This window comes from Platalea leucorodia, assembly GCF_965183815.1.
Source record: "Platalea leucorodia genome assembly, chromosome: 4".
NCBI classification, from domain to species: domain Eukaryota; kingdom Metazoa; phylum Chordata; class Aves; order Pelecaniformes; family Threskiornithidae; genus Platalea; species Platalea leucorodia.
Window position 1 is genome coordinate 34,855,047 of NC_138826.1, and position 26,359 is coordinate 34,881,405.

Consider the following 26,359-nt stretch of genomic DNA (forward strand, 5'->3'; position numbering starts at 1 on the left):
AACAGAAGAGGATGTAAACACAAGCAAGATCTTCTTACCTGCTGATTAAGAAATCCTGCCATCATATCCCTAGACATGCAGGAAGGCTGAGCAACTAAACGGCAACACATGTTTCCATACAGGGGAAGCCAAAAAGAGGATTCCTCTGGGGGAAAAGACCAAGCAAAATAAAGACACTTAGTTCCCAATATTTGCCTTAAATATATAGTTTAACTTTCTACATCCATTTTTACATTACGATCGTGAATGTAAATAGGCATTTTTCATATTTAAAGAAAGAGATCTCATCCTGTAGGATTAAACTAAAACAGATTTTTAGTGTTCAGTAAGTTTTTTTAATTAACAAAAAAAAAGAAAGAAAAAAAAGTTTCAAAAGAATTTCAAGTAAAAATGGAGATATTGTTCTGCAAGAACAAGTTGTTCTTACATAAAAATATAGCACTAAATCTCATTTCACAGCTAGAAACATTTTGAAAGATAAGTACACTGGCCATCTCACCTAAGTGGGATGCCTGAGCCCATCCCATCGTGGCGGACAGCTACCTTTACACATGAGCACTTTGCTTCAGATTGTTTTATTAAGGCTTAGGATTTGTATCTACTTCTGTCTTCAGCACTAGAAGAGCATTTTAGGATTCCAAGGACTTTCTAATGAATTGCAACATCCCTCCTCACTCAGCTCTGCTATGTAAGAGGCTCTCTGTTCTGTAATTAGAAGCAGGTAATACAACGTTCCATTGACATGACACTCTCTTTGGTCATGTTTTAGAAATGCTTGTAATGAACAAAATATCCAGGTATGTCATTTCTCACCAGACTAAGTTATGTAAATTAATGACAGAAAAAGGAATTTGAAGAAGAAAGAGTATAAAGTACTAATAAAGAAAGGCTTACAAATATCAAAGATACTCAGAATTATTCATCCAACCCTCAAGAAACAAATGCCCCATAAATCTTCAAATCTGTACTTATTCAGGATTAATGAAGTGCAAAGAGTGAAATTCTCTTTGAGGTCAAGTTTACCTAAGTAAAAGATAAAGTTCCCAGAAGCTACAGTGAAATACAGTGAAAGTCCCATGTCTTAAGTTAACAGTTAGAGGGTGGCTTATGGGAGGGGTTATCTTTTCAGAAAATAATGGATGAAGTATCAAAAACTGTACTCCTGCTACTTAAAACATTCCCTTCAGTTGCAGCATAATCATAGTCCCTGTCTTAGCATCTAGGCTGACTGCTGCCAACTTGTGCTGTCCCAAAGCTGAAGTACAGCGACCAACGTAAATTGCAAGCACGCATGCTTACGTCCTGTGTTAAATCTGGGCCTGAAACAACCTAGCTGAACTGAAGCTATTTTTCTACTTCTGACTACAGAGGAAAAAGCTGTTCTTCATTCTGATACCTTTCCTTGGTTGTGAGGAAGGGGAAATAATTTGTATATAGCTACAACTCACATAAGACTGAGATGCAAATGACAGAAGAAACTCCCAAAAGAATTAAATTTTCATCTGGACTTGAAATTTTACTCAACTTATAGTCTATTCAGCTGTGTACAGATGCCTGTTTTAGAGCCGTTAAATATTTTATTAAAGTTGTTCTATATTAAGTATCAGGAAAAATAATCTCTTTAAGCTCTTTAGTTTACAAGAGAGAAATGCAAAATGTTACTGTTTTTTTATTTCCTTAAATTGGTACCATATGTACTTACCATTTCCTGTAATGGTAAGGTTGTGGGTCCTGAAATTGTCCTCAGCACTCTCCAGCCCCAAAGTGGTATATGCTAGCAAACTGTACTTTGCTCCACTAAACGTGAAAGAAAAGGCACGTTTCAGACATTTCTGCTTCACGTTGCTCAGGCAGTAATTAAAGGGAGTCTAGACATGCCTGAGATACCACATTTGGGTACAAGAGAACACCAAGGTGCAAAGCAGCACCTGTCTGTGACCAGACTGCCACCCCCCAACCTCCTCCCACAGAACTCCCATATCTCTGGTTTTCCGTGTAAACCAGCACGGTCCTGCAGTCTCTTCATCTGCTTCCTATATCCTTACCTCCTGCCTTGACCCATTGCAGTACCTCCAGTTCCCTCCCACCCCACAACTTCCAGGCCCTGCTGTCCAGGCCAACACCACGAGGCCCCATCAGGTGGTCTTTACCATAGCCACCTCTCTTGGACCTGCCAGCCCGGAGACTTCTCATGTGGCCACTGCCTATGAGCTGGGCTCAAGCTTACTGCTGAGCCAGCAGCTGCCAAGCCCAGACGTAAAGGCTGTGCTTTCCGACCTCTCTGCACCCTGAGGATGCTAAAAGCATCTCTCTCCTCTAGTCAGACACCAAGTAACTTTTAATAGTTTTACAGCTTTTATTCCTAGGCCTAAATCAACCAGATGTGGTAATATGTTCAAAAATTGCTATAGTTAATAGAACAACTGATGACATAAACTTTATCTGAAAATACAGGTTAAAAAATAAAAGGCTTTATACTGCTCCTCCATGTTGCTCTATTCTTTTGCTTCGCCTGTGTAGATTACACTTTATAAAACAGTTGTTTATATATGCATTTTTTAGTAGTATCTAATAGCTTGATTCTTCACATGTAGAAATCTGGGCAGAAATACTACAGTCAGTTTTGTAGCATAAAGGACTCTTTCACTCATTGTGCTTACAGGTTTCAGAATGTTATATCTTTGTTTTGGATTTTGCCTAGGGAAAAAAAAAAATCACATTCACAATTCAGCACAGTGCAAGTGGAATGCAATTCTTGGAATAAACTCGTATAAATTTGGTACATGTTTAACCTTTTCCCCCAAATACTCTTCAGACCGAGTAACAGATTTACAGTCCAGCAATGCAGTAAGAATTCCACCTGGCTAATGGCAGTTTAAACAAAGTTCACAAGAAAACAAACCCCTCAAAATCACTAACTACTCTCCCTAACAGGATCTAGCATAAGATCCTTAAAGTATCTTCAGTACAGTATAAGATAGCTTAGTGGTGTAAAAGGTAAGAAGACACTACTGAACTAACACCACTAAAAATAGTCTATCATAATATTTCTCAAATGTTATTTTTCCTAATAGCACAGTGGGAACATACGGTTTTAAAATCTTTGGCTCTGCAGAGGAACAAGGCAGATGCCTACCTAGCCCTAACCCTAACGAAAGAGGAAAGGTAGCAAGTTTGTTAGCAGGGAGGTCTGCTACGTATCTATCTCAAGGGAATAAAGAGAAAATTAAATACGATATAACATTCTGGGCAAAGAACCACTGCTGTGAAACATTTCAAGAGGGCAATCTGAACAAAAAAAAAAAAAAAAAAAAAAAAAGACTCATCAGCATTTGTATATATTCCCTGCTAGACTGTTCCCTAACAAAAGATTCTCCACTGATTATGTTTTGCCATGCACTTGAGTAATACATTATGATTCTATTTGAACTGCACCAAAAAGTTCAGTTTCTTCTCACAGATAAAACTTCCGTGCTGATTTTAAAGTTACTTTTTTCTAAAGCATGACTAATTACCACAACAACCTTGCCAAAAAAAATAGCTACTTCACTTTTAAAATATGCTTCACAGCAACATTTTCGTTCTAAAATATAACAGTCATTCCTTTCAGCCAGCTGCAATATAATTTAGAAAAGTTTTATCTGCAAATATTTTTCAAATTTAACTGGCCAATCAGGATTGTTGACTATGTTTTGCCTCTACATTTCACAGAATTAGCTAATAGCCTTAAATGGCAGTTTCTTCGTGTAACAAAGAATAATCTGCCTGCTGCATCTCATTCAGTACTTTGCATATCTATAGTATTTTTCCATGTAATAACTTTATTAAAAAAAAAAAAATCAGCTCATCTCCACAACATGCCTGTGGCAAAGCCTCGTTGTTAAATCTGTTTACTGATCAAGAGACAGAGACACCAAAGTTGCCACACAGACACTGGTGTGGGAAGGTGCAACTATATTGTCCTTTCTATCAATGCATACTAATGAATACATCTCAGATTCCAGAATCTGTTCTTGAATATTAATCCCAATCTTAGTTCACTCATCCAGATTATATAGAGCGGAGGATTTGTGAATTTAAAAACAAACAAACAAACAAACAAAAAAAACCAAAAAAAACCCAAATATGCTCATCTTTCAAACAGATCTTAAATAATAGAAGGTAAAAACAAATATAACCTTCAGGTACTAAAAAGAATCCAACCGCAAAAGTGAGATTAGACTATGTACTTCTAGCAAAATATCACCATGAATTTGCCAATTCAAACACAGGACACCGAAGCTGTGCCTCCAGCCCAGTGGAGGACAATACATAAAAGGCAATAACAAGTCCATGTGTAGGCCAGTTCTGCAAGTGAATAAACATGCACTTCAGGGGGTCTCTCCAATGATTTACTCAAAAAGCAACCTAGTTACTCTGGAATTCAATAGTATAACTGCACTGAACATTTTCCTTCTATGACAAATGTAAAAAGCAAAAAAAAAAAAAAAATTAAGCTAGAATAGAAAAATTAAGAAGGCAAAAGACTTCATAGAAATGAAAAGAGAGAGAATTAAGAGTAGAGAGAATATCAGTATAACTAAAGTTATACTGATAGTATAACTAACAGTTATACTGATAGTATAACTGAACCTAAGCAACCATTCAAAGCACTTTGTCACTAAGCTTTTGCAAGAAGTTACAAGGCTGACAGTTTCCTCTCTAACCAGGGAGATTTCTAAGCCAAATTCGACACAGAGGGATCACAGAGTTTTTGGAAAATGGAGAGCTTCGTCCCATGTGTGCTCTGAAACTAAAAAGGCCTGTACAAATAAAATCTACAGAGAAAAAGTGTTCATATACTACAGAAAGTTCCCTTTTTTGTTGCAGTTTAATTTCACCTGCTGGACTGGTAAAATTATCTGGGAATACTTGAAAGATCTCTTATAATCTTGCAATCTCTTCCCCTCTATAAGGAGGGTCTTACTAATCTAAATAGTAATACATCCAGGTCTTAACTAATATAAATCCTAAGGGAAGACTATAAAAAAAAAAAAAACTGACAACTTGTTTTATGGCTATAATAACCCATTTGTCTCCAAGAATTTTTTAGTCACCTAGCAAAGCCATCATTAAACACGTTATTGTTCATTTAACCCTGTTAAGAAAGTAACAGTCACTGTGAGATGATTATTTACAGTAGAAACAACAAACTTTAAGATGGATGAAAGCTAAATATAATTGAGAAACCAAAAGCAAAACCCAAGGGAGGAGGCAGTTGTTTAGATTGTCTACCAATGCTTCTTCCTTAAAAGACAGGCAATCTATACTCAAGCGAGTATGGCCAGCAACTAAGCTAGAGGTTATATCTGAAGCAAATTGTATCTAATGACAGTGTGTGTTTTCCAACTGGAGCTTGTGGAAAGCCCAGCCACTTGAGATGATGCAGACTGAAAGAACATTGTCATTAGGTGGAACACACTGGAAAGTTAGTGATAAAATTTGCTTTGCTCTGTGGGTAAGATCTCTTGGATGTGTATTTTTGATTGAAACAGTAATATCAGTATATGGCAATATCAATTTGACAATGATAGAATTTCCTTTTAAAATCCAGGCAAATAAATATATGAAGCTAGACTTAAACTACACTCAACACCTGGCAAGAATTAGGCATTGATTCTTTACTGTTCAGCCACCAAAAAAAAAAAAAAGTAATTCCTTGAAAAAATTGCTTTCTAAAAAAAAAAAAAAAAATTAATAGTATTTACAATTTAGGTACTTGGCCTGCTTTAAATATCAATGAAATTAAAGTAGCTGGGAAATATTAGTAGGCTGTTAACTTCATTAAAAAAATGCATGAAAGACTTAAGATCGTTTTTAAAAGGAAACAGGTAAATTACTGGGAACAGCACTTATTTCTATGAACACTAAAAAACAGTAAGTCATTTAAAAATGTTCTGTGCTAAAGTCAATTAAGAGAACTCCTGTTAAGCAGCTTGAAACTGTAAAGTGCCTTTGACAGACCACAGTTTTACAGAAAAGCCAGCAAGTGGAACGGCCCCCATGTGCACAGCATGCACCCCAGGCATAACAAACACCTCGGTCAGCTTCATCGGGGAGCGGGTACAAGAGAGGTTTCTCCTGTCTATATCCCACACTTCTTTTTTTCACACAACTTGTAAATTTTAGACATGTCTACCTGTCTGGCAAGTATGAGCAAAACTGGCTAGGTGCAAAAATAATATGGGGGAGGGAGTAAATAGGAAAGGGGAGAAGAAGAGGTAGAGGGACAGAGGGACAGACAGACTGATCACCCAAGCTTGATTTCCTCCAGAGATCAAACTAAAAATATTACAGAGTTTGCAAACAGCAGTGGATTTACTAGCTAGCTGTACAGCAGAAAGATAAAGCCTACTCATGTGTTTCAAGATCAGAACCAGGCCCCACAACTGAGTGACATGGTTGGAATTCACACCTACTTTCTCATTTCCTATTTAAAATGTAAATTTTTTTTTCACTCGGGTAAGTACAGAAATAATCACTTTCTTGGCAATTTTCCAAAAAATTACAATATATTTGGCTTATTTCTATTTTCAAAATGATAAAACCAGATTATCAATACATATAGCTTACTGGATGACCGGGTCAGTGGGCAAAAGGGATTCAGTGCTGTCTTCTTCCAGTGCAGCTTTGAGTTTCTTCCCTGTAGCTTTGCTGAGGGATGTTTTAAGCTTCTTTGCTAGTTTCTTAGGAGTGTTTGTTACACATAAAGACTCCTCTGTACAGCAACTATACACTTCAACCTTCACCTGGAAATCTGGTCTTGCTTCATCACTGAAGGGGAGGAGGAGAAAATTTCAGAGCATTTGTTAATAAACTGACTATACAGCCAAGGAATGCTGCTGCTACTATATATATTAAATAACATATCTTTCTAATCAAGGGAAGGAATGACATCAGATTCAGGTGAAGACACACATTACTATGGAATTAAAGACTAGAGTACGCAGCAGTAACTTAGTGTTGAAGTCATGGGATGGATGTTATAATTCACCATAAACAATTGCAAACAGGAAATTCAACGTTTAGGTTAAAAACTGAAAAAAAAAAAACATGTTATGGAAATACACAGGCAGGACATTCAAACACACTTAAATCTGCCCTCTACTGTTACGCAAAAATCACATGATTGAAAACCTATCCATGCCTACAGTCCTAAATCAGATGGAACTGTATTAAAGATTTCCTAGTCGTACCCCATCTCCTTCACATTACTGAAAAAATCCTCTGTCACTTACAACCAACAAAATTTGCCATTCATAGCTTAACTACCTACTGCCACGTTCTGTCCGCAGCCTATGCTTTCTCTGTTTTCAGTTCTACTGTTTTTCATGTTCTCAAGCTTAGTCATCAAACCAGAAGCCTAACCTCATCTTTCAGGTGCAAATCATGTCATTACACACATGTCCATAACGAAATCATCCCAAAGGCTTTTATAAAAAGTCTTTCTTTATCTTGGGGGATACAAGGCAAATTAGAGTGCCTTTTCTGCTTTTGCTGCAGTATTTCACAGAAAATTATAATGGTCAAGTCTCTTATCTTTGAAGAAGCAGATTTAAATCTTTGCCCCCACTTTTAATTTAAACAGGTGTTTAAGAGAGTTTATAATCTGATTTAAAGATCCATTCTTTCTCAAACACTCAGTTTTCAGGAGCCTGATTTAAAGTTTTTAGTAGTTCTAGCTTTCCAGTCAGTCTTCCTCAGGAGACTGAATCTAAATTGCTAATACAAAAAATAAAGCAGGGGAGGGGAAGAAAAAAAAAAAGTCTCTCAGGACTCTCTTAAAAATTGTAAAGCAACAAAAAAAGTACAGGAGAACACCTTTCTGCTCTTTTCCAAGTTACTTTTAAAGATAAGTGAATAATTTCCTGTCTAGTATTCTTCAACTATTAGGACTGTGGCTGTAGCATGTGCTCATATAGGTGTAACAGAACATGAGGTGTGGAAAAGAAGGTCTGGTTTTAAGAGAGCTGTGACTTAGAAGAATATCAAAAGAGATCATAGTCTGCTGTACAGAATAATATTTAAAACACTGGGTGCAACATTCATGCCTATACTTTCAGGTTTTAGTATTCAGTTCATTCTGTCCTTGAGGGACAAGTTTGTTTGTATAACAAGAAAAATGCTTCAGCATGGCAAAAATGAAAAAAAGTACAGTTCAAGTAGCACATCTACAACCAGCATCATTTTATACATAAAAAACAATCTTCCAGAGGTGGGGATCCACCATCCACTGAAATTAACAGGACTTGGACTGATTCCTTTGCCCACAGAAAAACTTAGTGGATCTCAGCCAATCTTATTCATAATCATAAACTTTCAAAAGAAAACAGCAATATTTGTACTTCATTCAACAGATATAAATTATACTCACAATATGGTTACATTTTCAAAACAGATATCCGTTATTGCTTTATCCACAATAGCCACCTCTGTATCAAAAACCTCAGCTCCCATTCTGAACAAACAAAAAACTGCATAGCGCTGTGATTCTGGAGAGAGCCAAAGAAATGTTTTATTAGCCATATTACACATCACAATACTAAACGCTTCCAGTAAACAAAAGTAGAAGAAATGGTAATTCGGACCTCTAAGGAATTGCCCTCAAATTCTTCCCACCATAAATTTTATATCATAGGATTTTATGATAATTGAACTATCAAAGCTGCTGTATAGGTAGAACAACATCCACAGAGGGAAAAATGCCTACCTCTGCTCAACTTTTTTTTTTTCTTCTGATAATCAGGGGTAGTTTGTGCTAGCAACTTCAGAAATGTTAGTAGAAATGCAATTTTGTTTAATAAAACTGATTTTAAGCAAAAGCCCCAAATATTTGATCCAAAGCCTGTCTCACTTTATGAATGTACTATATAGGATTAGTCTATTTTGCCACGCTTAGCCCCTCTGACCCTATTGAAAATCAAAGTGAAATAAATGCCAGGTGACAGCTGGAATAGATTTAGGGTTAATCTCCATGACACAGCAAAATGCATGTACTTGAAGACTATCCAATAATCCACTCAACACCAACAGACAACTTTCATTTAAATTTCTCACTGGAAACAGCCTCCAATATACTCTCCCAAGTGTAGACAAGACATAGAACAACATGTTTAATCAGAAGTTTCTCAGCTATCCATTTAATAACAACACTTTTCTGTTACTACCTCTGGAATTTCTCCTCAGAAGGACTTCTTAGAGACTAGGGTTTAAACATACAGAACTATGGTACTTTGAACTAACTCGACTTGCTACAACTAACAACTTCAAGTTAAAAGCAACTACGCAAGAAAGAGTAAAATATGGATTGACTGAAAGGTCAAAGAAGGGGTTGAAATGAGCATGGACTTCCCCATCCAGTTTAACTTTACAGGCATAAGCAATTGCTTATCACAGTAGTTCATTACATCTTACATACTTTCTTTATTGCTGAAGTGATCAGAGCCTTTCCACATTAATGGTATTCGAATATCTAAAGGGAAGAAAAAAGTAAGGAAAATAAGTTACAGCCAATACTGTAGATCTGTGATCAAAACAAATTACAAAAATTTTATTTCTTTTCCTGATGTTCTGGAGGTAACGGGACCTTCTACCCAACAGCATAACTATTTCAATTTTATTATCCATATCAAAAGAAAATTCATCAATTAGTTCAATTTGAAGTGCCATTTTCTTTTATAAACTATGCTAGGATAAAACATACTTTAAATCTCATTTGAAAGTACCTGAAATAACATTTCAGAGTGGCTGTGTAATATAGTTCTGAGAGGTATTCTCAGAACTCAGAGGTTCTGAGCCCATTATTATGCACAGAAGTAAACTGAAACTCTGCTTGCGTTGTGCTGGAAACCACTCATCCAACTGCAAGAAGAAAAACTTCCTGTTTTAATGGAAATGACTGGGATACTTATACTGCAAACACTCAAGTCTTGTTTTGCTAACCACAGAGAAAATATCACTTGTAATCACATTCCCACTTAGAATTGTCTTAGTTGGCATAGGAAGAGTTTAGGAATCTTTTTTTTTTTAATAAACTCAAAAATATCCTTCTACGTCAGAACCACAGTAGAGAGGCAATTACAGAACCACTATTTTAAGTCATGCCTGACATTTTAATATTAGGACAGTATTTTCTTCAATAAATTTTCCAATTTATCTACTCAATCCCACACCGTACTGAGTGACATTCTCCTCCAGTTTCGAGGACTCATGTTTAGACATAATGTTTCTTATCAGTCCCTTGTTAAAAGACAAATGCAGTGGGGCCTTTGTAAATCCAAAGTCGGTTTCTTAAGTACAACACAGTGTTGTTTAAAAGTATATGCAATATATTAAGTGACACATGATGGCAGCAGTGAACAGCACTAGCTCAATCGTCTTGATAAAAATCTTCAATATTGTTATAAAGGAGCATTGCTGACTCCAGTCTTGATCTTCATATGAGGCTGATGGAAAAAAGCACATATAGTATGCTAAGATGCAAAATAGTAGTGGTATTTTGGCAACAGATTGTCATGTATTCCTACAGGGTTTTACCCACAAAACTTCTTGGTTCAAGTGAAACTGCATATAGTCACTCTGTTTCAGAAGTTATATTAAATGAAAAATTTAAATTTAAGTTAACTTTGATTATATTATGGGACTTCTTATTATACATGCTATTTCAATTTTGAAACTTGCAAATTCATCTATTTTTAAGTGTTCATGAAAACTAATGAATTTTCAACAGTGAACTGCCAGTGTGCAGCTTTAGACTGCCACTTCCTAAAAATCAATACGTCACCACGTTCTGAAACTGCCTTTCACTACTAAAGATGCATTTGCATAGTAAGCATTTCTAAAAATAGTTAGTTTTTTTAGAATAAGGAAACAGAAATAGTTTCATTAAAACAGTTACAGAAGTCTGTCTCAAACTTAACAAAAAAAAAAAAAATCTGTCAGAGACAAAGCACAGAATGTTTCTTTCCTAAAAGACAAAGGTCTTAGATTTACATAAATATGTGAAAATAGAGTTACAATAAAAGCCTTTTTTCATCTTTATTCATAGCAAACTCTGAATGACAATTTTAATGTGCTCAATAGGTCTTGTTAACAATTAGAGTATTAGATTAAAGATTACTTCTGTATGCCACTTTCAATATCATGCTAGCTGAAAAATTTACACCTTAGTCAGAAAATCATCAGGATATAGATAGTCAATGGCTTGAACAAGTTTAACATGATACTTGTAAATCAGTTTTCAATTCATTCTTGGATTGAAAGAGCTGTCATTTATCAAAAACAAAGATCAATTTTCACACACCTTAATTTCAGTTACCATTAGCTGTAAATCCATGTGGATTCAAATTGGATACATTCAAGCACTACAATTAATCAGATTTAAAGCCAATGATTCCTTTATAAAATTACTTTAAATTACGATTGTGCTTTTTGATCAACATTTAATGTATTGTCTTCTGACAAAATAATTGATTAGTAAGATAACATAAATCAGATAATTTATTCACACACGTGGGGGATAAATAAGTAAAAATAATAGAAGTGTGAAAATGTGTGGATTAGGGAATGCACTCCCCACACAGTATCTGACATACAGTTGCTTTCTGTAGGAGTACACTCCTCAGTACTCCTGCATAGCTGTTCCTGAACTTTTGGTGTTGGCCACATGATCGCACTTTTTTTTGGTAATAGTCTAAGCTTCTGGCATGTACTAACCACATGATATGCTAATATATTTATAAGCGGTTGGATTACTTTCCCCTAAAAAATCCATTCTATATCCACTCCTCTTTCCCAACCTCTCCCAGACAATTCAGGCACGACATATCCTGGTTCACACTGCTTGTATTCACAACCGCATTCTCAACAAGGCAGGCACATGCACGTGCGCCTTCCAAACGTGCGGGGCAACTCTAGTTGCAAATCCACTGAAGGTCGGCATATAAGAGATAAGTGCTACGCAAGGACCGGGAAAGACAGGGAAAGAATAATGGGACATTACAGACGTGAACATACTGCAGCTGTGGAAGCAGACAGGACCTGATTTGGCATGCTAAATGGACACAGGGTAATGGGTCAGAGGACAACACAAGGAGGAACCAGGGAGGCATGTATTAATGTCATCTCAGGATCTCCCGATCATGTATCTTGCCCAGAGGCTCCTGCCCTTGCCAAGCACAAACAAGTCTGTCCCCACAATTACTTCTCACGTACCCCAGTTCTCCACTTCTCAGGCACACACAGTGGAAAATAAGGAGTTAATAACAGATGATCTATAGAAAGCATAAATCTCTCAGCAGAGGCCAAGAAGAACATTTAGGCTTTCCTGCTGTAAGCTGGACCTGGCTAGGCTTCCTGACACAAGTATCTGAAGAGAGGCGAGGCACGGCAGCATCCCAGCACTCACAGACTTGAGTTCACAACGAGGCAGTTGATGCCTCTTTCTCTTCTTCGCCTCGATCTATGCCATACCTCTGAGGATCACGATGTCCAGTTTGAGAACCACTACGCTAGTAACAGGACAAAATCATTAACAGATGACACATAATAGGAAGTGGTATATTTCACCCTTCTATTCTCTTGTCGCATCAAAAGAAACTAGCTAAAAGTTTCATATTCTAAACAAATTTTTCATACTAAAAATAGAGTCCTTACACAATTCTGATTTTCTAAAGATAACGAAAGTGTATTATATGATCCTAAAGTCTTCACTACAGATAACTATAAATCCGATGAAAGGTGCAACCACAGCACAGACAGGCAAACAGATGCTTTCATCCAACTACCATAAGGAGGAAAGACAGATACACATTCTGCAAACAGCTGTGCTGGCAGAAAACATTATTGAACCATGTGCTCATCACTCTTCTTCTACTAGAAGTTACCTCGTTTAAAGATATGTCAAAATATGCAGAATTAACTTAAACAGCTTAAGTAGTGAGCCCTTCTACACTATTTTATTTTTAATGAAAAAGGTCAGGGAGTACAAACCTATCTGTTAGCAAAGCTAGCAGAACAGCCACAATGAACAACTAAAGGAATGCTGAACATAGTAACATCCACTATTGGCACAGGCAAACAAAAACCCATAAAGTCATAGTACCGAAGTTTGAGAACAGGCTAGGAAACAGTGTACCAGTCTACAGGAAATCACTGTTAAATATTCTTGTTACTAGGTTGCACTGAAGCCATACCACTATACCTTCACTGTAGTAATGTAATCTGCGTTAACTAAATAACATTTGCATACTAGTTATAATTCTGCCCTCAATCTGTTAGACATACCCCGTATAATCACAAAGTTTGTCTTTGCGGGGAGAAAAAAGTTATCAGCACATTTACGCTTATTTAGCTTTGAAACGTATTCAGTGATTAGTGAAAAAAAAAGTATTTCGCACTGTGGAAGTCCCTGAAAGTAAAATGAAAATACTAGGTAGGATCTTCAAAAGCACGTGTGCAACTTAAAAGCACAAGTCCCCTTGAAGCACAAGAGGATTTATGAACCACATACACACTTTAAAAATACCATCTTGTTTGTATAATTTCTATTACAAGTTACTGCCCAGCCAATTACTCCTGTAATTAAGTGACCGCCCAGCCACTTACCTGATATAGCAACCTTTGCTCTGCACGCCACCCGGTCTTTTGTCCCATTTTCTGAAGACCTGCCAAAAAAGAAGAAAAGAAAAATGAGGTTTGAGATGTGTGCATTTAGGCTTCTAAAACTCAACCCTTTGAACATTAAAAAGTGTCAGGGTTTTCATATTATAGCTCATTTCAAATGCTTTTCTTTAAAGTTAAATTTGGTATCTCTGGTTTAAGACATGAGTCATTAGATTCTTGAGGATAATCTGGAAGGAAGGTACACCATCAATTTTCTTAATTCCTTAGAAGATTTTACTCCAAAGCTTATTTAACCTGCATATTAAAAGACAAGTAGATTCATCTTCCTTGTCTTTTCCAGCTCCAACAGAACCAAATGCGTTATCAACTTTTCCCCTTCTGTACACATTAATGAATAAGCAACTTAATTTATCAGTTCTATTATTGGTTAGAGAATTGCCTCCTCCTCTATTAATAGAGACCAATTACAAAATGTTGCATTGTTAATATTGCGATTTTACATGCAGGCAGACAGCTTGCTGAGTAGCCAGAGTGTAGATCTCAAGGTCAACCTTAAACTGAATCAAAACAATCTGTAGATAATAAGTAACAATAGAGTGTTCTCCTTGTATCTTCCACTGCTCCTAACTCCTCACCAAATACGGTGAAATGAAAATTTCTAGCTGCTACCAACATCCTGACTTCCAGAGGCAGTTATATCTTCAGAACTCCCAGATTACAGATCCACATAACAAGAAACAGGGACAAAATTCACTTGAAAACACTAGAATTTTCTCTCTCAGCCATCATCTTATCTGGATTATGCTTTAACCAAATTCCAGTCTTGAGCAAATACTGAAAAAACTACAAATGCACTATAACAACTACCAAAGACATGATCGAAATGGTAGAGAAATAACTCTATAGCATGCATCTCTTCTAATGACCTCCACTAACAATTCAAAGGACCCCTTGAGGAGTTAGACAGAACTCTAAGCAATGCATGACAGACACGAATCGAGTAAACAATACAGCTGACTATGACTGTAAGAAAACAATACAGCTGTTCAGATATATCTCTAAGTATCTCTGCCCTGTTCTGGACACGTGCCATCACCATTCTGTGGTCACTGACATCAAAGACCAGGAGCTGAGAACATCAGCATATATACATACTTGGTATTATTCCATCGTTAAAAACATAAATAAAAGATGAATCACTATAAAAGTCTTCATCTCAGTAGGAAAAAGCAATACAACTGCAATAATTACAGAATAGCACAAGTTATAAGTGCTAGCTTTCAAGATACTGGTTGATGGAGCCAGAAAATGCAATTCTTTCCTTCAATAAATTTCTCCTATAAGACCACATTTCTGAAAGCAAAAAGTAATTGGAGCTAAGCATGTACTCAAAGAGTTTCTACGCTAAATTGAAATATAATATTTCATTAAAGTAATAACCTGAGAGCAATAGTGTCTCTACACCACAATTCTCAAGATTGCACCCAAAATATATTCCATTAGGCAAAAAATTATAACATTATTCAAATAAACCACATATACTTTAGCTCATTCAAGAGTTATAATTTGAGAATATTTTCAACTAAACTGATTTTTCTTCATATTTATTGTTGGGTTTTTTTTTTTTTTATTTCTTTGCTGTAGTTAACAAAAGTGGCCAGCAGAGGGTATCAATTAACCATGATGATTCCATCATTAAAGGGACCTTAATAACAACCGAAAGAATGAAAAGTAGAAATAGGTGTATTCTAACTTGGATACTTGGTTTGTTCCTTCAGACTTGATGAGGTACCTTTTCATATGCTAAAGGTAATCAAGAAAATATGTCTATTATGTTACCTCGTATTCAGATGCTGAATTCTAGTTTAACGCCAATAATAAAATCTACCCAGAAAAATGAGACTTGTATTTAATTTCTTAAAGTAAAAAGAAGCTACTGGAATGGTCTTATAAAGTAATGTTTTAAGGAACAGTAATGTATGTTTGTATGAGGGAAGACAGAAGGAAGGGTTTAAATCCACTTTTCTAGACAGGCTGCTAAGAATTCCTGCAAGCAAAAGCCTGCTTCATAATGCTCCATTTGAATTTGAGCTGCTACTCACTGTTCTTCAGTTCTGCACGAGACCGGCTCTTCTTTTTGGTGCTGTAGCTCTGTCCTGTATGCAAGTATACGAGCATTGCAAACCATCAGGTTTTTAACCGCCTGCAAGAGTTGGTCTTTTTGTGTGCTCACTGCGAGTAGCTTACAGATGCCTTCTCGCATGCGGATTTCAAAGTTAATCTTCTCTTGGATGTCGTACTCCTAGATACACAAAAAACAAACAAAGAACTAAACAAAAATCCAACTAACAATATCCTGAATTTTTAACAAACTCTACTTATTTCACAGTTGGGATAGAAAACAGTAGGTTTTAATTATACGCAGCCATTACAATGGTGACTAAATGTAAAATGATGGTTCTCTCTTCAGGAACAAAAGAGTAAAACACAGGATGTAACAGATTCACTATACCCATTATACACGCAAAGTCCAAACCAGGTAGTAACATTAACTCACTGTAGCATCTGAAAGTTACCAAAAATTTACATGCCTCAATGTGTCATTCATAAGATATTAACATATGGTCATTGAGAGGCCTAACTGAATAAAGCTTATAAATTAACATTCCACTTTTTACAGTGATCCCTACTAAAATAAACTCTAAACTCAGGAAAATATCTGAAATATTTTAAATCAGAAATTCAATCTCATTACTTCTTTGGCCATATGAAAAAGGGTTAACAAATGTGTTTTTTTCACTTAGGGTTGACATAAAATTCAGGTAACATCACAAGCGAAAAAAGGACAATATCCCAATACTTGACTGTTTCAGGCTGTGAACTGAAAGTCAGACAGCTTCAACACTACACAAGGACAATGCCTTGCCTGATGGCATAGCCATGCACACTTTTCACTCAAAAGTATGAAATAAGATAGACTTGCCTGACAAGTCACTAGAATTCTGCATCACTGTTTTTTTGAAGGAGTGGGGTTTTGTAAAGTGTTATAAAAACTTCTGGGAAGTCAACTTTTTCCCACCTACTTTCAGAGAAAACAAACATTCATAAATGCGCATTATTCCTCGCTTGCCAGCTCAAAGACGTCAATCCACGCCAAGCCAGCAGATAACTAAGGTGAAGGACCACAGACAGTTTGCTGTCTCCCAAAGGTGTGCTAGATGCTGCTGATGACACTGATACACATTTTCTTGTTATGTGACCACCCCTGGCCAAACCAAACAGTTCTGACAAATAAAAACCAGTGTTTTCACTGTATTGCAGGGTTGCATTGCAAATACATCCCAAGTCAGTGATGAGTGAAGCTTTCTCAATGCTGAGCGAGAGTGTCCTAACTACCTCTGGAATTAAAAGCATTGTGTCAGTTTTCAGTTTTATAGTGCATCTGAACTCAAAACAAGTGCTTTGGGGATGGAGTTATAAGAAATTGACTGCAACTCATGGTACAATAATTTGAATTTACAAATTCAGTATTTCAGCTAGCAGAAAAGTACCGGCAACTGCTCTCCCTCAAGCTCCTAATCAGGACAGAAATAAGAGGGAGCTAATTTCCCCACAACTCAAGAACCTGAGAAATCCAGAACCCATGAAAGGGATAATGGGGATAATATTTTTCTTTACTTGGGACTCACTCTGTCATTAGCTACCTTTGACATGAGAAAGTGACTCTTTATAGCAGTCACAAGAGCCAGGTGGAAGCTCACTACATAGTCACCACCCATTCCCTCCCAGCTTTGCAGGAGTGGGTTTTACTGTTTTTGGAGGCCTGATGCCATAATGTAAAGATACATAATGTTTCAGCTGCTGTTCCATCTGCTCACAGAGCGTTTCTCCTTCCAAACCACCCCCCTTTGTTGCCCTAAAGGAAAAGTAGCTCCGATACATAAGCCACACATAGCACCAGCACAGCAACATCCTCAAGTTGTAATTCTTGACTACACGGCATCTGAAACAGAGCTGATCCCCAGCCACCTCAGAACACTGTTATAAAAACCCAGAGGCTATCAGATCCCTTCAGTGCTATAAGCCTCTCGTTCTGTTTCCCACCTCTTCAGTTATAGACAGCAACTTCATTCTTGTTAAAATGGGACCTAGAGCCATACAGAAGCTTCTTCTGCCCTACGTCAAGGGCCAGCAGGTCACTAAACCCACGTACACAGTTTCTCGTTTCCTCAGGTAATAAAGGAGGTGGGTTCTCCCCCAAGATGATAAAGACCCCAGGCTTGCGTAATCAGGCAAAGCAGAACAAATACATGTTCTACTGAATTTGTCAGTGTTTAAAACAATTAAGTCACATGGTGAGAACACAGATGATGACTAGACACCACCATGAAGGAGGACACTAGTAAAGCACAGCAGACTCTCCAGAAACTAAGAGCTCTCAGTACGAGACCCCATGAGAAACATTTAGGACATACACAGGTTACCATGACACCAGCCCTCTGGCACCAAGTTGTTCCATGGTGACTAGCTCCCAAAGCTCACATCAGAGATGTTTTCCACAGAAGTTCTGCTGGTATTCCCTACAGTCAATATAGAAAGGCCTGGGACCCAGTATGGCACCAATAGACTACCCCAGTTTCCCCCCTCATGGATTTGCTATCCAAATTCTCAACCCCAGCCAGCGCAGGATAAAGCAGTGCACCAACACCTCCGCATCCCCAGCACCTACTTCCCTACGCACGCTCTTTCTCAACTCTCATCCCAGAAGGAAAGGAGAAGCAAACAGCTTTCATCAATCTTCTTTTATTCTGAGTCAAATTTTACACAGCTATGAAAAGCTAAGCAAGGCCCACAGCTGCCCCTAAGAAATAATTACTCATTCTTGGAGCCTAAACTAATACATCAGCTGTTACAAAGCTGAATTTGATCTCAGAAGAGTGAAATAGTACTTTCACCTAACATTTCCCAGGGTAACAGGCCTCTGCACTGTCACAACACAGACCGCAGCTCCTCTCCAGGTCTATCACCTGGTGCGTAACTATGGCGAGCAAATAAACTCCTAGTTTAGGGCATCTGCATGTATCAGCACCACAACTTTTAGAACTACACAAAGGATTTAGTCCACGCTACATCTCAGCCAGGCTCAAATAAAGTATTCTGGACTAACATTAAATGGTTGTTGGACCATAGTTTAAATAATGGTACCAGATAAATGTTATGTGAAGGAATGACTTAGCAGCCTGATTTGGAATGTATGAAGTTCTTCGTGTCTACCAAAAAAAAAATTGGTCAGCTTTTTTTTTTTTTTTCCCCTTCAGTTCCTTCTAAAAATACAAGCACACCATCTGGACTTGGAGGAATGACACAGCACTGTTTTGCCATATGCTGTCTACTAATGCACCGTTTCCCTTGTGGTCTCCATCCTTCCCCCACCAGTGGCAGCAAAACCCAGACAAGATTACTAACAGCTGTTGAGGTTTTCAGCCCCATACTCAGGAACTGCCTAAGCAATACTTTCAGAGAGAGTATTCCCCACCTAAGTATACCTAGAATATAAGAAATTTGAAAGGATTTCTAGTTTTACATAGGTGATGGGGTCACAAAACAAACAAAAAAATCCAACAACAGCTAAGAAAAGTGACAGGGATACTGCTGAAGGCAGGACGAGTTGAAGTTTTATTTAATTGATTTCTTAAATAGAGGCTTTCAGAGTCTTATTTCAAGGTACACTTTTGATTTATTACCACAAAGGCTTAAATCTAAACCCCATAGGTCTGCTCTATTTATTTAAAATCAGCAAGTAGTCAGGTAGTGAGTAATCTTCTAAAACAGAGGCTGTAAAGTCAAGACACTAGCTTGGGGACTTTTCTAGCTAGATACAGAGACGAGCATTTGTTGCAATTGACAGCAATAGCTTTACAGACACAGCCGAGTTCAACTAATTCAGATTTTTACGCGATTCGAGGTTTAAAAAAAAAAAAACTCGTTAAGAGGAAAACCAGCGGCTAAAAGATTAAAGAGCTAGAAAGGATCAGCTCCACGATCCGCGACCCTGAAGAGGGCGAGCGGGGCGCTCAGCCCACCGGAGCAGGGCCACCCTCGCCCGGGCAGCTAAACCGCCTGCCCCCGGCCCCAGCGCACCCCCGCCGCAGGGCTGCTTCGCCGCGTCCGCCCGGGCCGCTACCCGGCCCCAGCGGGGGCCGGCTCGGGCACGTAAAGCGGGCTGCGGCGGGGGCCGTCCTCCAGCCCCACGGGCAGCCCGCAGCCGGAACGGGCGCACCGAGCCGGGGGACAGCGCAGGCCCCCGGGCAGCCCCCGGCACACCGCCCCCCGAGCAGCTGCGGATCGCCGCCACCCCCGTCCCAGGCCGCCTGCCCGCCCGCGGCTCACCGGCTCCTCGCCGCCGGCGCCCGGCAGCCACCGCCGCCCCATCTTCCTCAAGGGCGCCGCCGTTCAAAACTCCCGCCCCCCGCAACGGCCGCCGCGGCCCCGCCCACCGCCCGCCCCTCGGGCTGCGCGGGGACGTCCGCGTTTTGCGGCGCCCGTGGACCGCCGCCGCCCACGTGCGACAGCAGCGCGATACGGCGACAGCAGCGCGACACGGCGACAGCGCGCCCCCTGGCCCAGCTGTGGCGCGCGGGCCGTTAGCCACGGCGCGGCCAGCGGGGCTAACGTCCTCCCTTTGGCCCTGCAGATCAGCTTGCAGCGGCGCGCTCCGAGCGTTACTGGCGGCGGCGGCGGTAACCCCACGTTACCGAGCCAGCGTAGCGAGCGCCGCGTAACCGCGCTGGGGAGGAGACGCCTTGCGGGGCTGCCCGTGCCCTCCTTCCCTCACTTCTCTGAAAGAGGCCGATGCCGCTTCTTTCTGGTTACCGCTCCTTAAACGAGCGGGAAGGAGAGGCTGACGGCCGCTTCCCCCGCGGCCGCCCGCTGCGCAGCAGCCACCGCCGCGCTGAAGCGAGCCACGAATTTTTAACCGCGTTCTTGGTTTTCTGCAGTTCATTTAATTACGCATCTTTAATATGATGGCACTTCAATAGCTGTACCAGTAGCATGCATAGTGAAAAGTATATTATGCTGTTATATATTAAAAGTGCATGAATTATTCATTGGATTGACCGGAGAGGAATGGGAGCCATCTCTCTCTTCTGCCGCCGGTTTTGCAGCTCTGGTTTTCTTCAGCAGATGCCACAAATGAGCCAAAATAGTGTCTCCCATCCATCCCTCGTCCCCGATTTCTTGGCTTTCCTCTCCGAATTCCTCCTCGGCGGGTGATGGTCACAAGCACCGATCCTCATTGCTTCGCACATGCTTGTCAACATTTGCGAGAAGTAAAATGTGCTGGAATGAGTGAGATACACAGTGTTGGTAACAGCTTTCTACCGAAGACAGAAGTCTCCTGGCTAACATATGCTTATTTAAAATACAAGAAAATGCAGTTAGAAGGGAAAATTTGAAAAGCCTCGTTGCTTCATCAGGATTTCACATAGGTGCTTGGTGGCTCTGTTTGCCCCCTGACATGTAGAACTGGGGCACAAATGCAGGGGACTAAGCCTTCAAGGAAAATCATGAACTTCTGGACCAAAGGTATGTATTCCTTGGTGGAAGGCAGAGCACAGGGAGCTCTGCTTCCCTCCGAAGTGTTTGAGTCTCACCTCGAGGCAGAGACGGCAGCGGCAGCTGTTCAGCAGTTCCCGTCTCCATCTTGGGCCACATTCTTGAGGGTAAGGAGGCACTCCGATATTCATGAAATACCTTCATATCATCCTGAAGTCTTCTGGATACCATTGGCAGCATGCATGCCACAACTGGGAAGCCCTGCCCTGCGTTATGTATTTATAGACACTACGTTTTTTCCCATTTTTAGATACTCCCCCCTGTTCTTTAGCTACTGAGACCTTCTCAAAAGAAGTCTTTCTGCACTACATCCAGTGGAGAAATCCCATCAGGCAGCCAAAAGGCTTTTGCTTAATCAAGGTATGATCCTTACAAGCTGCGTACAGACAGCCAAGATACTTGAGCGGGCTTGAGGGAGATCAAAACGAAAGTCTCCATATAATCCTGGGTCTTCATGCATCCCAGCAGGAGCCTCGCGTTCCCGTCTCTGCTACAGAGTTCAGGATTTCAGACATATCACGAGAGACCATCAAAAGAGGGGAAAACACGAGATGCCAAATCAGAGTGCCCTTTTGCCTCACAGTAAGCGTATCTCTTAAGGTGTGGTCTGGCCTCTCCTGAATCAGTCAGGGATTGGATTTAAGCCTCAAAAATCTCCAAGTAATTTTCTGGGCTACAGAGGAAAACTATAAACAGGAACACGTCATGGAGAGACCATTCCCGGAATTGAAACCAAACAAGTGAAAGTCTCTCAAGTTAACTTAACTGCATTATTGTTGAATCGATGCTCGCCCAAAGTGAGTGAGGAGGAGCTCCAGTCTCAACAGATATCAGTGGCTGAAACCCTTTGATGAGTTTTATGTAAACTATGGGAGCAGCTGGAAATGATAGCCTTACCGTAGAGATAAACAAATAAGGAAAGAATCACTGTAATTCTGCCTTACCAAAATTCATTTCACCAACTCACACGATAGTGCGCTACGACAGTAATACGACATGTGAAAAAGACACACTGAAACACTTTCCACCCAGCATCGTCCCAAGCAGTTCAGCACTCCAGGTTAGACTCTAGAACAAACCCACTGGTTCAAGTTTTCTGGAAACGCTCCCTGCGAGACTCCCGAGAACAGCTGTCTCAGGTGTGCACCAAAAAGGGTTTCGTCAAAAGCCAGGGTGGCTACATGGATGCATTAAAAATCACTGCAAAAGGACAAGTTATGCCCCACCTATTTCAGGCAATCAGCATCTCTAGAGCCACTTTTGCTGGTGGTGTAGACAGCTCCCAGGAATCTGTGGCAGCTTTCCAAGAATTTTAGATGCTAATTAGCATGGTTTTGCAGTACAGTCTGTTCAGCAAATCCTAGTCTTAATAAGTCCCAAAATGTGACTACTAATAGTGTAAAGAGCCCGTGCCTGCAGCCCTTACACGTTCCTACTGACATTGACTTGAATTGGAACCCTTAAGAAATCAGTGGGCGTTAAATGTGTAGGACTCAGCCCTAATTAACATGAATAGTATCTTCTCAAGCTCAGTGCATATCTGCTCTTGAGCTGGTTCAAACACCCAGTTTTCCACTACATTAGAAACATGTTGCTGCAAAGTCTGGCTTTTCATGCTCTCGCACCTGCTTCTGCTTTGGTCCTCCTTTGCATTTGGTTTTTCCTTACGTTTGTTTTTTTCTTTATAAAATCAAGCTTCATAATTCAGTTGATCTGTCAGATGGTTAATTAAAAAATGAAACATTTCACCAAACTTCTAGTCCTTTCTCTTAAGGGAACATGAGACTGAGGCTTTAAACAGCATTTCTGCAGGTGTTGTACGAGGCGAGATGTTCTCTCCGCACTCCAAGCCTACCTCCAGCTACGCTGTCCTGCTGTTACAGCACACATACTAACTTGAAATGAAGAAGGCTTTCTGCCATCTATATTATCCAGAGATTTGGGACTCAGCTAGCAACTGTTCTGCTCCCTAATTTAAGAGTAATCCCAGCAGACAGCAACCATAAAAAAGGAAGCGTTGTAACCATGTTTTCTTCTCCAGACAAGCCTCCACTGAAGGGCAAAGAAACCCAAGGCACAACCTACAAAACAAGGACAGTCCTGCGCGGTCACTGCTGCGCTAGTGCAGGGAAGCCAGAAGGGGGTAGGGTGAATTAAATAAGGGATCTATATCCTGCCTTCTGGGGTTTCTTAAGTGAAACATTTTTTCAGATGAATCACACCTTCACACCATCCTTTTATTTGCCACCCTATTTGCATTGCAAAGCATTTGGCTTCCTTCTAGTATTAGGGAAACTGGATAGCAGAGGAAAGATCATTGTCTATCTAAATCACTCTTCTGCTCGAGTGTTACATCAGCATATTATTTTAAATGTTAGGCCCATCATTTTGGTTTAGCAGGTACAAAATGTCTACACCTACTCTTGACAGCACTGCAATATTTTTCTTAATTTCTTAGTTCCCACAGCTTGCTACACCTACTCCTTGAATATCATCAGAGTGTGCCAGTAGAAATCTATTCAATGCCTATTCAGATTTATCCTAAATGGAAATATATGAAGATTTGTACTGGACGCATGGAAAAGAATTTGCAAGGCTTTTTATAACTGACTTCTGCTTACTTAATTTTAAACTGAAAAGCAAACTGTTGCTATTGATTGTCACTGACTTTGCTTACCATGACATATGACCATTATAGATTGGATAAATGGGCAGAGACTCTGGAATTTAGGGTGTTTACCTGAATGCTTACTCAAGCCAGGGCTAAGTTAAAAGTCAAAATTATTAGCCTCGGTAACTCATTTCTTCATCTCAGCCTGCTGAGGTCAGTTGAAGTCTTTCCATTTGCTTAGCTGGGCAGAAGGTCAACATGTAGTCCTACAAAACAAATTAAATATGGGTAACTACCTTCCTGTCCTTCGGCTGGGGCTGCACGGCTAGAAGGTGCGTCCCCTGGGTGGTGGATAGGGGATCCCTCTCTGGAGAGTGCACCAGATAAAATTGAAGAAGGTGCCGTGAACCAATGCAGCCTAAGGGAAGGCCACCCTGACAGAAAAACCACTGGCCCTCCAAGTCATGGGGGTTGGGCAGGAGGCCAACTACCTCCTCCCGGGAAAAAAAAAAAAAAAAAAAAGTTGCAGAAACGACGAGCATCAGAAATGATGGAGAAAATTGGTAACGAAGTGAGGAGGAGGAGATGGAGCTGGATCGGTCGTGTCCTGAGGGGGAAACCAACGGAAGACTGCGCTGTGGCCCTTGACTCCAGAGCACGCAGCCACGGACCGATCGAAGTGGAAGAACGATGTTCGCGCCTTGTGTGCCTCCTGGCACTGAGAGAATTCAGATTCAGAACTACCTTCCTGTCATGCGCTTCTGCTTCAGTTTTAATTGGATAAGGTGAAAATCATCTGGCCAACGACAATGAGCTAAAGCCTAACCCTATCAAGGTGAAAGCAACGTAAGAGAAAAGTTTGTAGGCTCTGTTTTACCTAACTGAGCAGTGTGAAGTAGGTATCTTCTCTAAGGTAGTCATGGAGTCAGTCATTGAAGATGTCATCCTAAAACATACAGGTGCCTAAATTAGCTAGGATGCATCATCCTTACCTTTCTCTGATAATTAGACACAGAGGCCAGAATAGCTTAAACTCTTTTTTTTTTTTCATTTAATTTTTTTTTTTTAAATTCCAGGTGTTCTCAGATTAATTTTACCCTGAGAGCTTGCTCATCTTCTGCAGTCCTCCTTCAACTCCTCCAACCTTCTTCAAGGTTTTTTAATATTCTGCAGTGCTCCTTCAACTGCTCTAGTGCTCCAAATGGCACTGGGGCCATGTGTCTCTGTGATGCCATCAACAAAACATTGATACCAGGTGCTTCAATGAACTATTTTGTTGATCATTTTATATTCCTGTAGCGTTTCTAACAGAAACTGTAAAAGGCTAAAAAGCACAAGGAATTGTTTTTCCTTTTTCCAGGTAAGAATCCAGAAACCGGCTCCTCCCAGTACTTCTGATGTCAATCCCATCTTGAAGTGCCTCCAGATTAAATTACTGTAGCCTCTTCAAATCACCATATATGAGATAAATGCACTCAAAATACATTTCATAACAGAAATAATAAGTTACAAAAAAATCCATCCCCATGTTAAATTTGGAAAACAATTTCTGAGATCACACCTGAAAACCTTAAAAATGAAATTAAACACTGCATGACTTTAAACTGAAGTTTGATGATCCTATGTGTCTTAAAGTTGCTCATGCACAAGACAAGTTACGAAGTGTGGTTAACTGAGGTAGACCAGTCACATGTATTCCTCTGTTTCTGCTTGGGAGACCAAGGGCATTGGTTTTGAAGGCAATTCACATGTGGTCCCCACATAAGTACAGAATCAACCCCATCAGAAGTATCCTGTTGGACAAGGATCCTCACAGGCGATTGATAGCTTCACTAGAAGCCTTCCTTCAGCTGAGAAGACACTTAATGTGGACATACAGTGTCTAACAAAGCATAAGTTTTGCAGGCTTTCCTTAAGTTTAGAAATGTATATAGTCTCTCTTTTCTATGTGACTTCCTATCTCCACAGCAGCTGAGGGAATGAAATGATCTTTAATTCTTTTCAATTCCTATACAGTGCTGCTTTGATTTCCTGTGCATTTACTGCAGGTGGCGTTTGGTGTATAAAATATCCATCTGAGACAGTTGCATCCAAATGTTTGCTGGGCAGCCTGCTGGTTGAAGTCACCATTTTGTGTCATGGGAGAATCTAACTGGGCACTGTATGTTCCGGTTTTAGGGTCAGATCTCTTATGATTTTTCCTAACTGATCTTGCACAGGCAAGTGAAAAGTCACTGGATCATTTAAATGGATTGTTATTTTGACTTTGAAACAGGCAGTAAGTGCACTGAGAATATCACAAGTCCAAAGATAAACTCCTATATGAGAAAATAATGACAGAAAATCACCTTCCTTTTGACAGCCAGAGGACTACCACCTATTGCTGGGAAAGCAGATGTAAGCCCACTTCTGACAGCAACGTCCCAGGAAAAAGGAGAGATTCTCCAGTTAGCTCTTGGGATCAGCATC

At 39.8% G+C, this 26,359-nt stretch overlaps 1 protein-coding gene across 1 annotated transcript in view; it reads right to left on the reverse strand.

The window, feature by feature from the left end:
• RTKN2 (rhotekin 2) overlaps positions 1 to 20,094 on the reverse strand; it is a gene marked incomplete at both ends in the record, with an annotated part of 32,206 nt that extends 12,112 nt beyond the window's left edge. Inside the window, 8 exons of the mRNA XM_082308492.1 lie at positions 39 to 145; positions 1,703 to 1,797; positions 6,613 to 6,813; positions 8,414 to 8,531; positions 9,458 to 9,511; positions 13,645 to 13,703; positions 15,765 to 15,964; positions 20,053 to 20,094. Coding sequence (XP_082164618.1) covers positions 39 to 145; positions 1,703 to 1,797; positions 6,613 to 6,813; positions 8,414 to 8,531; positions 9,458 to 9,511; positions 13,645 to 13,703; positions 15,765 to 15,964; positions 20,053 to 20,094 — 876 coding nt within the window. The remainder of the gene's footprint in view (positions 1 to 38; positions 146 to 1,702; positions 1,798 to 6,612; positions 6,814 to 8,413; positions 8,532 to 9,457; positions 9,512 to 13,644; positions 13,704 to 15,764; positions 15,965 to 20,052) is intronic.
• Positions 20,095 to 26,359: the final 6,265 nt, after the last annotated feature.